The sequence below is a fragment of the Hyperolius riggenbachi genome, chromosome 1 (assembly GCF_040937935.1).
Source record: "Hyperolius riggenbachi isolate aHypRig1 chromosome 1, aHypRig1.pri, whole genome shotgun sequence".
Classification (NCBI taxonomy): domain Eukaryota; kingdom Metazoa; phylum Chordata; class Amphibia; order Anura; family Hyperoliidae; genus Hyperolius; species Hyperolius riggenbachi.
In genome coordinates, this window is record NC_090646.1 from 273,283,831 (window position 1) to 273,297,875 (window position 14,045).

At 42.6% G+C, this 14,045-nt stretch overlaps 1 protein-coding gene and 1 long non-coding RNA gene across 4 annotated transcripts in view; one reads left to right on the forward strand and one right to left on the reverse strand.

The window, feature by feature from the left end:
- Positions 1-14,045, forward strand: part of CHRNB3 (cholinergic receptor nicotinic beta 3 subunit) — a 65,235-nt gene that overhangs the window by 50,415 nt on the left and 775 nt on the right. For 2 of the 3 annotated variants that reach the window (XM_068233584.1, XM_068233583.1), the window contains 3 exons: positions 2,764-2,808; positions 4,550-4,659; positions 5,788-6,670. In XM_068233584.1, coding sequence (XP_068089685.1) covers positions 2,764-2,808; positions 4,550-4,659; positions 5,788-6,670 — 1,038 coding nt within the window. The remainder of the gene's footprint in view (positions 1-2,763; positions 2,809-4,549; positions 4,660-5,787; positions 6,671-14,045) is intronic. The other variant, XM_068233585.1, reaches the window with a different exon arrangement.
- LOC137506254 (uncharacterized) lies at positions 185-13,598 on the reverse strand. Its single transcript, XR_011020457.1, has 3 exons — positions 13,430-13,598; positions 6,256-6,545; positions 185-705 (listed from the first exon to the last, which is right to left on the reverse strand). It is a non-coding gene; the product is annotated as an uncharacterized lncRNA (long non-coding RNA).

Here is a 14,045-nt window from a genome sequence, read left to right on the forward strand (position 1 = left end):
CTTTAAGCTATAAAAAGAGGATGGAGATGGGAGAAAGCAGTTCAGGCAGGAGAAAAAAGGACACTCATACTGCAGTTGTAAGGCAACCTTTTGGAATATATTGAATACTTGTATGAATCTCATCTTATTGGCTTTCAGCCTGATTAAATGAGAGACAATACTGTCCTTATGGCCGAGGGCTACTCTTGGAGGGTAAAAACATTGGAAAAACTTGCATCACTTTGGTTTTCTTATCTTTTGGAGAGAAGTTGCCAGCCCTCTGAAGTGCATGTTTTAGAAGCCCCACTCTAAGACATTATACCTCTTTTTGCATCACAGCTCTTTTTCTACCGGTAGCTGTCCCTTATAAAGTGTGAATAAACTTGTACATACACAAAAAATGTCTATCTGGGAAAGAGAGGCGACGAGAGGGAGTCTAAGTATAGATGACTTCATGGCAGGATGAAGAAAGTCTCCATGTTTATGTACTCTATCCATCTCTTCTGTCACTATGTAAAATAACCAAGACCTGGGGTGCCTATAGCAAAAGGATGCTGTGTGTTTCCAGAGCACATTTGCTGCTTTTACATCTACCGGTTACCAAGTTCAGTGCCAAGCATGTAGTCATGTTCCTAAGATCAGGAACCTATGTTAATGGGGTAATCCAAAAGTCAACCGTTCAACATGGAAGGAGTGTAATTGGATTAGAGTGGTGTGGAGTTGTTCCTGGATGGAAATAAAGTGATTTAGTTAGCATAATCGGAAAGTGTGCACACTGATTTAAAGAGAACCAGAGACGAAGCACCCTCATGTATTTTACTACATTTATCAGTGGGAACATGACAATAAACACCCTGCTTTTAGTTTCATTTCTCTCTGCTCAATCTGCTTGTTATCAGCTGTGATAAGAATCCCCGACTGAGCATTCAGTCTAGGTTCGACCTGGAATCATTATAGCTGAGTCAGTCTTCCGTGAAGTCTTTTCAAGCCCAAGCCCGCCCCCTCCTGGCTCAGCTTTCCTGCTTTGCATACTCAGAGCTCTGATGACATGGGAGGGGCTGCTCTGCTGAGAAAGAAGCTCTGAGTCTGAAACAATAGACAAGTGTGACTGCTGTGTGATCTGTGTGCACTGTGCAGTCAATTTTATTCCTATGAGAGACACTTCCTACAGGCAGCCACACAGCATACCAGAATAATAAAGTTGAAATCACACAGATGAAAGCACACAGTTGAAAGCACACAGATGTGCTTGTCTAGAGTGTAGACAGCACATCCAGAACAACTCATAACCCGGAAGCAGAAGGGATATGAGCTGGTGGCCATTTTGGATTTTTCCTGGAGCAATAATGGATAAAAAACACTCAAAAAGGCACACCAGAATGGCAAAATTATCAGGTAGAGCATTTATTCTTTATAAGCTATTAACTGATATGTTTATTTTGTAAGTAACATTCATCTCTGGTTCCCTTTAAAGAGACACTGAAGCGAAAAAAAATAATTATGATGTTATGATTTGTATGTGTAGTACAGCTAAGAAATAAAACATTAAGATCAGATACATCAGTCTAATTGTTTCCAGTACAGGAAGAGTTAAGAAACTCCAGTTGTTATCTCTATGGAAAAAAGCCATTCATCTCTGCGACTTTCAAAGTCGTGGAGAGGGCTGTTATCTGACTTTTATTATCTCAACTGTTACTAAACAAATTCCTTTTTCTCTGCCAGAGGAGAGGTCATTAGTTCACAGACTGCTCTGAAAGAATCATTTTGAATGCAGAGTGTTGTGTAATCTGCACATATTATAGAATGATGCAATGTTAGAAAAAACGATATATACCTGAAAATAAAAATATGAGAATATTTTCTTTGCTGCTAATATTCTAGTAATTATTCATAGTACACAACCAATTCATTATATCATATATTTTTTTTCGCTTCAGTGTCTCTTTAAGGGAGGCTGACACATAAAACTGGTTCATGATTCTGCAATGCATTTCTGGACAGACCACTTAATAAAGTGGCATGAGTACTTTAATTTGCACTTCCTCATCTACAAAGTGTCTATTGGAAAAAATACTCTATTTATCAATAGCAACCAAGTAGGATCTCTCTCTAAGGCCTGGAACCCACTGAAAACCGCAAACGCAAAACGCAACCGCTAGCGTTTTGTCTGAGCGGTTTGCAAGCGGATTCATGCGCGTTTTGGGTCGTGTTTTGCAACATTGTATTTTTTTCCCCAGCGGGTGCCTAGCGTTTTGCGTTTTGCGTTTTTATCCTGATTGGTCCTGTGAATTATTTTTCATTTTGTTACAGTGTGCTGAACCGCAAAACGCTAGCAAAACCGCTCAGTTTAGGTTTTGCTGAGCGTTTCCGCTAGCGGTTCAATACTTTACATTGAAGCGCTAACGCTCCCAAAATGCTGCAGGTCCTGCGTTTGCGTTTCTGGGAAACGCAAACGCTCCTGTGGAAGTTGCCCCATCCATTAACATTAGCCCAGCGTTTTGGCAAACTGCTAGCGTATCGCAGTGCTGCCAAAACGCTGCCAAAAGCGCTCCTGTGGGTTCCAGCCCTAAAAGCATGTGTCTTTCATCAAAGCTCTGAGAGCAGAGTGTTGTCAATTAGAACAGGTCTTCCTGCAGACTGATCGCTATATATGAACTTAGTCTTTAAAAAGTTAGCCAAACTAACCAATGTCATGAGAATGTCAGCTGTGTAATTCCCTGTACGTTCACTTATTATTTGTTCTCTTATCCACACATTTCTTTTTGTTTTTTACATTCCTGACAGGATGAGAAGAAGCAGCTGATGACCACAAATGTGTGGCTGAGACAGGTAGTATGATTTATATGTTGACGCTATATCAAATGTTCAGCAGTAACTGTTGCCTGTAGAATTTTCCATGTAATCTGCAGCATTTATTATATGTGTTGCTCATCTCAGATCAGAAAATATGTATTTTAGGTTTCTGAGAGACAAAAAAAATGTCAATACACTGTTGAGCAAACGTCTTACAGTGCGGGTTACCAGCCAAGCGGCAAATCTGTGCAAAATACTGATGTAAATGCAGGCTTCCCTATTGAACCAAACTGCAAGTTTGCCACCTGAGCCTTCCCCTGTCTGGTATCCTCATTCACTTACTAGTTGGCGCCGAACTGACGTCATGCCGTGTAAAAAGAGACCAAGCAATGGGGTATACTTTGTTTAGGAGAGCAAATGCAGCAGCCAGGCAAAAACAGCACTGTGATTTACATGTTAATCACTGTGCTATTCTGATCCCCAAATGCAGGCTATCCAACTTTCAGACTGTATCATACCTAGTGGAAAAGGGCCCAAAGTGTCAATCAAACCAGTCAGTAGCCAGGAGGGGACTCTGGCCAGAGGTTTAATGCTGGTACTCTTTCATGCTGCTACCCATGGGTGAGAAGAATAAGGAGGTGGCCTTGGTTAGCAATCTATCACTGCCATGAAGTGCCGTGTTCTGTAAAAGCTCGTACCCTATTAGATAGATTACCCTATTAGCTCCATGGCCACTACGTGTCAAAATTACAACAATTTATTGAAATGGAGTATGACTGGTTCAGTTTCCTTACACAACAAACAGTAACAAAAAAAGGGTCTTACTAAATTGTGTACATGTTGTAAAAAGATGATGGAATAAGTTCACATTATTACTATGAATAGCAAAGACTAACAACAAATCATGGATAAGTCGCTGCTATTGGCTGTTGGGTAGTCAGTAGACTTGCAAAGACACCTAAATGGCTCAGTTCTACAGAAAAGTTTGTTTCTCCTTAAAAAATAACAGAATTCCAGTTAAGGTGAGGCCATCGCAAATGAACAATGATTTTGCAAAGCCCTGTGGGACTGTTGTGCACTTGTGTTTACCAAACAATGAAAGACTGGAAAAATATCATATAACATTGTATATTAGCATATCATCAGTACATTTCAAGTCAAAGGTGAATAGCCCAGTCCTTGAGATTTGTACAGAAATACTGCATGTGGTAGATAAAAATTTACGCATTGAACCAGTAACGCGTAAAAATGTATGTGTTAATGTTCCTGCACTAGCGGGAATGCGTAAAAATTTACGCAATGCGTCCCGCCGACCTCCCAGGTCGGCAAGCTGCCAGCAGGGGACTGGAGCAGCAGTGAGTGACTACGAGGGCACAGGATGGCTGCATGGGGCTGGGAGAAGTCCCAGGTAAGTGAAACTCATTTTTTTATTTTGCTTGGACATTTCCTTTAACCTGTTTAGTAGGAGGCTTTTGGGTTTCTATACACCTGCAAAAAATACTAACGGTTCCCATTTTTCATCAGTAGTCCTCTATCCTTGTTGTATTTGTAATTAGTATATTGTTAGTACACTAACAGTGTATGTTCCATGGAGCTCAGAGCTCTCACATTGATCTCAGTATTGATTATTTTAACAAGCAATAGACAGATCAATTCTGAATTAAAGGTCAATCCCTTTTATCAACCAGTTCCAGCATGAGACCAAGATTGTTGGTTATAGAAAACGCAGCTGCCCAGCTTTGTTTATAGTCGTTTTTTTCAACCTGTTTTTCCCTAGGAATGGATGGACCTAAAGCTGAGATGGAATCCTCAAGATTATGGTGGAATTACTTACATTAGAGTGCCTTCAGAGTCACTATGGCTTCCTGACATTGTTCTGTTTGAAAAGTAAGAATGCTTTGTGTTCTCATCACAGAGAAGTGCTGCAGTCAAGCTGTCTGAAGAAGTCAGTGAACTGAGGTTCTGTCAGAATGAACACTAGTCACCCGTGTAGCTCAAGCATTTATGTTTATGCATATACTAAGGGAACACAGATATTCCCATTATCAACTTAACTCGGGAAACAATAGTGACTGGAAAAATTTACCTAATTTGCCTAGTAGTTATTTCTGTTCCATCTTGACCTTTTAGTAGATAGTGGGCCTGATCCAATTCACTTTTTCCAGTCTCGTCAGTTATTTTGGACAAAGGCAATGATTGTAACAGGAAGTCTAGTGCTTGTGGATCATTGAGTTGTGGTTTGCTATAGAGATTAGTATAGTAAGAAAGGAGAGCACCATGAATTTTATTTGGATCCAAGGAAAGTTTACCATCAGCTGGCCTCACTTTATAGATATGATTAATTCTGTCCTGGGCTCTAAGTTTAACAGCTAGCCATTTATCAGGTTTGTTTAGAAACTTATACGATTTGGCTCTTGTCCATTGAACAACTTTTTTCTACCTTAGCTGTGAGCAAAGAGTCTTTAGTTTGATTTCTTTAATGGCTTGTATCCTTAGAAGTTTGGATCTGATTTAGGGAAACCAGCGTTTGCAACTTGGTTGCCCATGGCCTCCATGTTGCGTTACTTACGCCGCAAGTCTATCTTCTGCATAGATCCGCAAATAAACACTCTGTGGGCTAGCCAAAGAGTATGAGGGGTGACATCTTCAGCATTATTGTGGGCAAAATAATATGACTGGAGTTCCTCAGCTATTTTCATTCTAGTTTCCATAGATCTTAATAACAACTCATTGAGTCTTCAGTTGTATGTTGGCTCAAACAAATACTGAGTTCACTGAAAGTAGTAGAAGGTCATGATCTGACCAGGCTATCGCGATGTGGCATAGGTAGACAAGGGTGGGGACCATAGACATTGATGTGAGAATGTGGTCTATTTTAGAGTAGGTCTTGTACACCGGGTAGATTGCTCAGAATGGAAGTAGACTAGCTGAGGCAGCAATTAAGCACTTTGGCAAGTTGTAAGAAATCATAATAAAATTGTGATCGCAATATTACTTTGACTCTTTATGTTACAGTGCAGATGGACGGTTTGAAGGATCATTGATGACAAAGGCAATCATAAAATATGATGGTACAGTGATTTGGACCCCACCAGCCAGCTATAAGAGCTCCTGCACTATGGATGTCACATTTTTTCCTTTTGACCGCCAAAACTGCTCAATGAAATTTGGATCATGGACTTATGATGGCAACATGGTTGACCTCATTCTTCTAGATGCAAATGTAGATAGGAAGGACTTCTTTGACAATGGAGAATGGGACATTATTAATGCCACAGGTCTGAAAGGCATGAGAAGAGATGGTCTCTATTCTTATCCCCATATTACCTATTCTTTTGTTTTGAGACGACTGCCCCTATTTTATACTCTTTTCCTAATAGTACCATGCTTGGGACTGTCTTTTTTAACTGTGCTTGTTTTCTATCTGCCATCTGATGAAGGGGAGAAGTTATCACTGTCTACTTCTGTACTAGTTTCACTTACAGTGTTCCTACTCGTCATTGAAGAGATTATTCCATCCTCTTCAAAAGTAATTCCGTTGATTGGAGAATATCTCTTATTTATTATGATATTTGTTACTCTGTCAATAATAGTGACTGTATTCGTCATTAATGTTCACCACCGTTCCTCAGCGACATACCATCCAATGGCTCCCTGGGTGAAAGGACTCTTCCTACAAAAACTCCCAAAGTTGTTGTGTATGAAGGGACATGTTGATCGATTCTCCTTCCTAGAGCCAGAGAACTCTGCTCAGCCAACTAGATCAAAGCCATCTGGCAAAAGAAAACACATTCAAGCTTCTGATGGAGAAAAAGTTCTAATTGCTTTTCTGGAAAAAGCATCTGATTCTATCAAATATATTTCAACTCATGTAAAAAAAGAACATTTTATTAGGCAAGTAAGTATGATTATATGCTGCTTTATGTTAAGCACGTATGGAAATGGTTGCGTGACTGACGTTAACGTATCAGGTAGAGCAGTGTTAGTTTACACACAAAAGAAAAATGCAACAGGGTTTTTATTTGATAATTAACAAAATATTTCATTTAAACAAAATATTTCATTTAAAGATGTACACTTATTTCACTCTATATATTGGTAGGTGAACAGAGGCGCCAGAAGGATAAAAGTACATAACATTTTTTAAAAGTTCCTAGGAGGAAGTGGTGGACTCGCCTCCGTTAAAGCAGACACCAAGGACTGTAAATGTATAGATATACACATTTATTGAAAATACCCCAAAGATGCAACGCGTTTCGCGGGCACAGCCCACTTCTTCAGGCAATAAGCAGGGGATAAACAACAGCAATTCAGTTATAGCAAGCAGAGCACCTCTGTGAGACAGAGGTGCTTTAACGGAGGCGAGTCCACCACTTCCTCCCAGCAATTTTTTAAAAATTTTATGTACTTTTATCCTTCTGGCGCCTCTGTTCACCTACCAATATATTTGAGTCCACCCCAGGTGGAGGGGTGATCTACCCTCTTTCTTCCTATCTACAGAGAGCGACTTCTTAATCCTGAGTGAGGACAGGTCTAATCTCCTCACCTGCCTAATGAGTGGTTACCTAGGTGGTAACTCGTGTTTGTGAGTATTACCATCTCACTGTTTCATTTATCCAATCAATTTTGACATACTACACCATATTGGGCTCTCGATTTCTCTTCAACTTATTTCACTCTCAGCAGGCAGAACTCATTGTTATGCCTAATTAGGCCACACAAAGTGGGCGGCAGGAAGCTTTTATAGTTACCTGTTCCATATGCTGGACCGGCTACTCCTCTTCATCCACCCAGGGTGCTGTACACCCGGCATCCTCTTCTGACCTCCGATAACGTTATTACATGTGATTGGGGCTCAGAAGATAGCAGTGCCATCTCTTTCATCACCCTCTTCCACCACCCCCGGGACTATAAAAGATCCCTGCGCCACTCTGCACCTGGTGGTGGAAGAGGGTAATGGAAGAATCTCTTCCATCACCCCTCTTCCACCACGGCCGGGACTATAAAAGCTCCCTGCGCCTACTCTGCATAGCCCACATAGCTTGCCAGGCTGGTGAAGGCACACTTCACCAGTGGCAGAAAAAAATTGGCCCTGCGGCCACATAAAGAAATACCGATGTGGATTTGCATCACCATAGGCATCCCAGTGGAAATGCAGTCTAAATCAGTAGAGTGCATCATGAACAAAGGTAGAAAATGCTTGATTTTACAGCAGCTGGTGTAACGTGGGGTAACGAAGTACTCTGATTCTTAAAGATATGCTGATGGGTATTTTTTACTTGGAAGTAACCTATCCTTTAACCACTTGCCGACCACACGCTTATACCGTGCGTCGGCAAAGTGGCAGCTGCAGGACCAGCGACGCAGTACTGCGTCGCCAGCTGCAGGCTGATTAATCAGGAAGCAGCCGCTCGCGCGAGCGGCTGCTTCCTGTCAATTCACGGCGGGGGGCTCCGTGGGCCGATGGCGGCTCGCAGGCTAAATGTAAACACAAGCGCAAATAATCCGCTTTGTTTACATTGTACGGCGCTGCTGCGCAGCAGCGCCGTAAGGCAGATCGGCGATCCCCGGCCAATCAGCGGCCGGGGATCGCCGCCATGTGACAGGGGACGTCCTGTCACTGGCTGCACAGGGCGGATAGCGTCCTGTGCAGCCCCGATCACCGGGGATGAGCAGGTAGGAGAGGGAGGGGGGAATTTCGCCGCGGAGGGGGGCTTTGAGGTGCCCCCCCCCCGCAACAAGCCTGCCCACCAGAGCGATCAGACCCCCCCTGCACACCATCCCCATAGGGGGGAAAAAAGGGGGCGATCTGATCGCTCTGCATGAAACCTGATCTGTGCTGGGGGCTGCAGAGCCCACCCAGCACAGATCACAAAAATTAACGCTGGTCCTTAAGGGGGGGTAAAGGGTGGGTCCTCAAGTGGTTAAAATAAGTGAAACAGACTTGCCAAAATTAAAAGGTCTCTTTGGTAAAGGACATCTCTGTCAAAATTGATCTCTGTTTTCTGTTACAAAATGTCAATGCTGAAGCCAGAATTGATAAAGACACCAGCTTAGAGGAAATTATGTTGTGATTCCCAGTATATGTTAAAGGACAACTGAAGCAAGAGGGATATGGAAGCTGACATATTCATTTCCTTTTAAGCAATACCAGTTACCTGGCTAACCTGCCGATCCTCTGCCTTTAATGCTTTTAGTCAGGGTTGTTCTTAGCCACAAAGATCAGTGGCATGTGCCCCAGATGTCCTCCATGTCCAGCATGCCTTAATGGTGGGCATGCTGGGAGCTGTGGTGCATCAATCAGGGGTATGCTGGGGCTGTGGTGCCTCTATGTGGCATACTGGTTGCTGTGGTGCCATGCTGGGCACTGTGATGCCTTTATGGGGGCATGCTGGGAGTTGTGATGCCTCAATGAGAGGCCCATGGGAGTGGGTCCACCAGAAGGTCAGGAAATGCTATAGGGGAAAAAGAATAGCCTGACAAGCACCACGCTATACCAAAATGTAGGAATGTGTGAAAAAGTATATCTTTATTGAAACATCACAAAGTTAAAAACATATAAAAACAAAACCATGGGTCTGGGGTCCCAAATAGTAATGAATAGTAGATAAATGCTTCAGCACTGATAATACATAACAAGGTAATACTACAGTGCATATGGTAGTAATATAAATACAACAAACTCTCACCAGTGCCAGACAATGATATACAACAATAAATAACAACAATAATTCTATGTTCCAAAAAATACGAGATGATATTAAATGCAGTGCAACAATGCAATGAGGTAGTATGTATGACAAGCAGAAATATGCAGGACAAAGTGACACGTGCAACAAGTGAAAAATAAATATATACTCTTGTGCAAAAACCGCAATGCAATATATGACCCTGTGAAGTGGCAAAGAATCGGCCAAGAATGAAAGCGCCAGAGTGGCGTTGTGGAACAAAAAATGTGTAGAGGAACAACGAAATACTCACAAATGAATGGCACAGGAGAGTAAGACTGGGGACCCCAGGCGCACGGAACGCCTAGTATTTTTTGGAACATAGAATTATTGTTGTTATTTATTGTTGTATATCATTGTCTGGCACTATTGAGAGTTTGTTGTATTTATATTACTACCATATGCACTGTAGTATTACCTTGTTATGTATTATCAGTGCTGAAGCATTTATCTACTATTCATTACTATTTGGGACCCCAGACCCATGGTTTTGTGTTTTTATATGTTTTTAACTTTGTGATGTTTCAATAAAGATATACTTTTTCACACATTCCTACATTTTGATATAGCGTGGTGCTTGTCAGGCTATTCTTTTTCTTTTGAGAGTTTTGCCATTTTTATAGCTTATAGCACACCTAGGCCTTATTATTTATTCAATATTGTAGTGGTGCTTGTTTGCAAATATTTTTTCCATGTACGAAATGCTATAGGGGGACTGGCAGATAATCTGGCAGCAGACCAGCCCACCCAGCAGAAAGCCAGACCAGCCAGCACAGAAGGCAGGTAACGCTGCCTAGTTATGTTTAATTAACACTGCCTATTAATATGATATGCTGCTTTTTTATTTTTTTTATGGAAAATGGAGCTTCATCACACATTTTGCCGGGTGGCCTACTTAGACCGCTGTTAAGTTCATTTAAATTTGACTCCACCCATGACCACATCCACATTCTGGAGCATAGCCACACCCATTTCCTGTCTGGAGTGCCCAAAAGTGCTCCAGATCTCTTAGGATCCTAGCAACACCCCTGCTTTAGTCATGGACCCTGAACAAACATGGAGCAGATCAGGTGTTTCTGACATTACTGTCAGAACTGACAAGATTAGCTGCATGCTTGTTTCTTTTGTTATTTAGACTTTACTGCAACCAAACAGATCAGCAGGGTTGTCAGGCTACTTGTTTAGAAGGAAATAAACATGGCAGCCTACATATTCTTCTCACTTCAGTTGTCCTTTAACCATTTAAGGACCAGCAGTCTCTGGGCACTTAAAGACCAGAGACGGCTCGTCCAATCCCGACGAAATCCCGATGAATCGCCGCACATACCCGCCGCAACCGCCGTCATCGCCGCTCGCCGAGACCCCCAGGACATAGACTCTGCCGTCTCTATGACGGCAGAGTCATGTGAGCCGGTCAGGAGCCGCTTTCATTGGCTCCTGACCCTGTTTTTTAATGTAAGCCAATGGGAACGGCTTACATTGAAAGACAGGGCCAGGAGCCAATGAAATCGGCTCCTGACCTGCTCACATGACTCTGCCGTCATAGAGACAGGCAGAGCCTGTGAGATGCGGCGAGAATCGTCGGGTTTGAGCGGCGCGATCGGCGTGGAGCAGCGGAAACGGCGGATGCGCGCTGCGGACAGTGATTGAGATCTACGCCCTGCCAGCCAGGAGCCCACCAATACAGGGCGTAGATCTCAATCACTGCGGTCCTTAAATGGTTAAAATAACCCTAAATTGCTGTACGAGTCCAGACAAACTCTCCAAAGTCACAATTAGATTTGCGAAATAACATAGAAAAAAAAAATCTTATTGATCACACTGATGTTGATGTAGTAAATTTACTCATTGGCCCAACAACATTGCCACATTTGCTCCCCCCTTTGCCCATGAATGTCTAATTTTCACTTTCCCATAGCTGAATAAAGCAGGGTAGTATAGAAAGTAGAGAAATGTGCCCATGCTGCAGTTGTCTCCTATCTACCTTGGACACAGGGAGAGGAAAATCAGCCAGGCAGATGGGGGAGTGGGGAGAGGCATTGCAGAGCGCTACAACAGGTAACTATAGAACTATGCTCTTTAAACTAACATGTACTCTTTAAAAGGAAATAAATATGCCAGCCTTCATATTCCTCTGACTTCAAATTCCTTTTAAAGGGCAATAATATCATAGCTGCACTTGGTGTGGTGTGGATATTGTGGCAGTACTTTGTCCAAGGGAAAAACATTACTGCACTGGAGTATATCTTCAGGTTTGGTTTTACACATATTTTTTTGCATTGCGGTGGGATGCGGTTCTCCTGCTGCATCCCACCGCAACGCAAACATATTACATGCGCAGAGTGCGGTGACCGGGTCATATGCATAGCGCCACCCCCGCTCAGTGACATACTCCCCCTGCTGGGCAGGAAGTACATCACTGGGATTCCCCTTGGTCCGTGCATGCACGACGCAAGAGCACCGCACTGTCATTCACACATAGTGCGTCGCCAATAGACTTACATTACCCCAATCACCATGCGTTAAACGAAGTGCTTGCGATAACGCACTGTTGCCCTTGCATTACCTCGGATACTTCCGGTGCACCGAATGGGACTGCAATAAGTTGTGAAATTCTCCATAGACTTTCACATTTGCTTTTGCGGCAAAATAGGAGAACGCAACACAAGTTTAGCCTGCTAGTGTAAAAGGGGCCTCAAGGTGAAATGCATTACTATAGAAGACAGTTCAGGGATGGAGGGTTAGAAAAGGGGTGGACCTGATCACACCAGGGAGCATGAGGGACATGTTCCAGGGGGAATAGAGAAAAGGAATTTTTACTTCCACCAGTCCTAGAAAGGGCTGGGCGAAACAGTTTAAAGGGGCCCATACACCTAACGATTTTCCCACCGATATACGGCAGATTTAATCACAGTGATCGAATCGGCTGTGAAATCGCCACACACACCGCTGGCAGAACGATCGATTTTCGTCCGAAATCGATCGTTCTCTGCGATTCTCGACGATCCGTCCGTGCGGAAGATTTTTCTCGATCGCTGGCGGGCCGGGAGTGCGTCGATAGCGGCGTTCGAATGCCCGATGACCGACGCAATACAGCGGGTATACATCACCTGTTCCGGCCGGCGCGAGTCCCCGCTGTCACTGCTGTCTTCTCCGCTCTGCTCTGGTCTCCGGCATGCTTCACTTCTTCCTGCCCGGCAAGAAGTTTAAACAGTAGAGGGCGCTCTACTGTTTAAACTTCCTGCCGGGCAGGAAGAAGTGAAGCATGCCGGAAACCAGACCAGACCAGAGCGGAGAAGAAGACAGCAGTGACAGCGGGGACTCGCGATAGCAGCACCACCACCACCACCACAGAGTGTGAACAGTTTCAGGCTGAAATCGGTTCACAATCTGTTTGCAGTAAAGGTGGCCATACGATCCCTCTCTGATCAGATTCGATCAGAGAGGGATCTATCTGTTGGTCGAATCTGATGGCAAATCGACCAGTGTATGGCCACCTTAATGCTATATGACAAACAATGTACATTTGCAATAAACCTGATCAACAGTTTTAGTTTAGGTATATACTTGTAGAATTGGTGAGGCTGAGAACAGTTTTTGCATCAGCCATTTTTGAATAAAAAAGCTCTTGATAATGTAATGCTATGGGTGTGATCCCACTTGAGTAATGTGATTTTATAAAAATCCCCCATAGCATTGCATTAGCAAGAGCTTTCTCAAATCACTAGCGCGTAGAAAAGGCTACTTGTGGGTTTGAGCCTTCAATCTTAATCAAAAGTCTTTTCCAGCACCACAATTCAAAGGTGTTGATTCTTTGGCTCTCAACCCTCCTTATGGTCCAATTCTCACAACCATGCTACTACTTGAAAAACCATGGCTTTGCCTATACAAATCTTTGTTGACAAGGTGACATCTATGCTTTCTATTACATTGTCCGAGTTTGTCATCGCTTTCCTTCCAAGGAGTAAACGTGTTTTAATTTCATGACTCCATTCCTCCATCAGCAGTGATCTTCAAACCCAAGAACACAAAGGCCATATACAAGGGCCATATACAATTCACGTTTTCACCTAGGAGATAGTTTTTCATCTTCTATTTAAAATAACTTTCCAGTACTTTTCAACTGAAAACAAACTGAAAAGTAGGTGAAAAGGTACTATCAGACTTGTTTTGAGAATTTTCCTGCTTTCTGGTGGCTTAAAGGGCATTTTATTGATAAGTTTAAAATTATCACCTAGGAGAAAAAAAAAAGAGAAAAAGCTAATTGTATATGGCCCATATGCAATTATTTTTTTCTTTTGTGTTTTCTCCTAGGTAATAATTTTTCATCCTCTATTTAGAAGAACTTTTCAGCACTTTGCAATTGAAAACATACCAAAAAGTAGGTGGAAAAGCACTTTCAAAACTATTTGAAGTATTTGTTTGCTTGCTGGTAATTTAAAAGGCATTTTATTGACAAGTTTGAAAATATCTCTTTAAAGAAAAGTTTTGCATATGGGCCAAAAAGTCTAATACTGCCTCCATTTCTTCCCCCTCTATATGCTA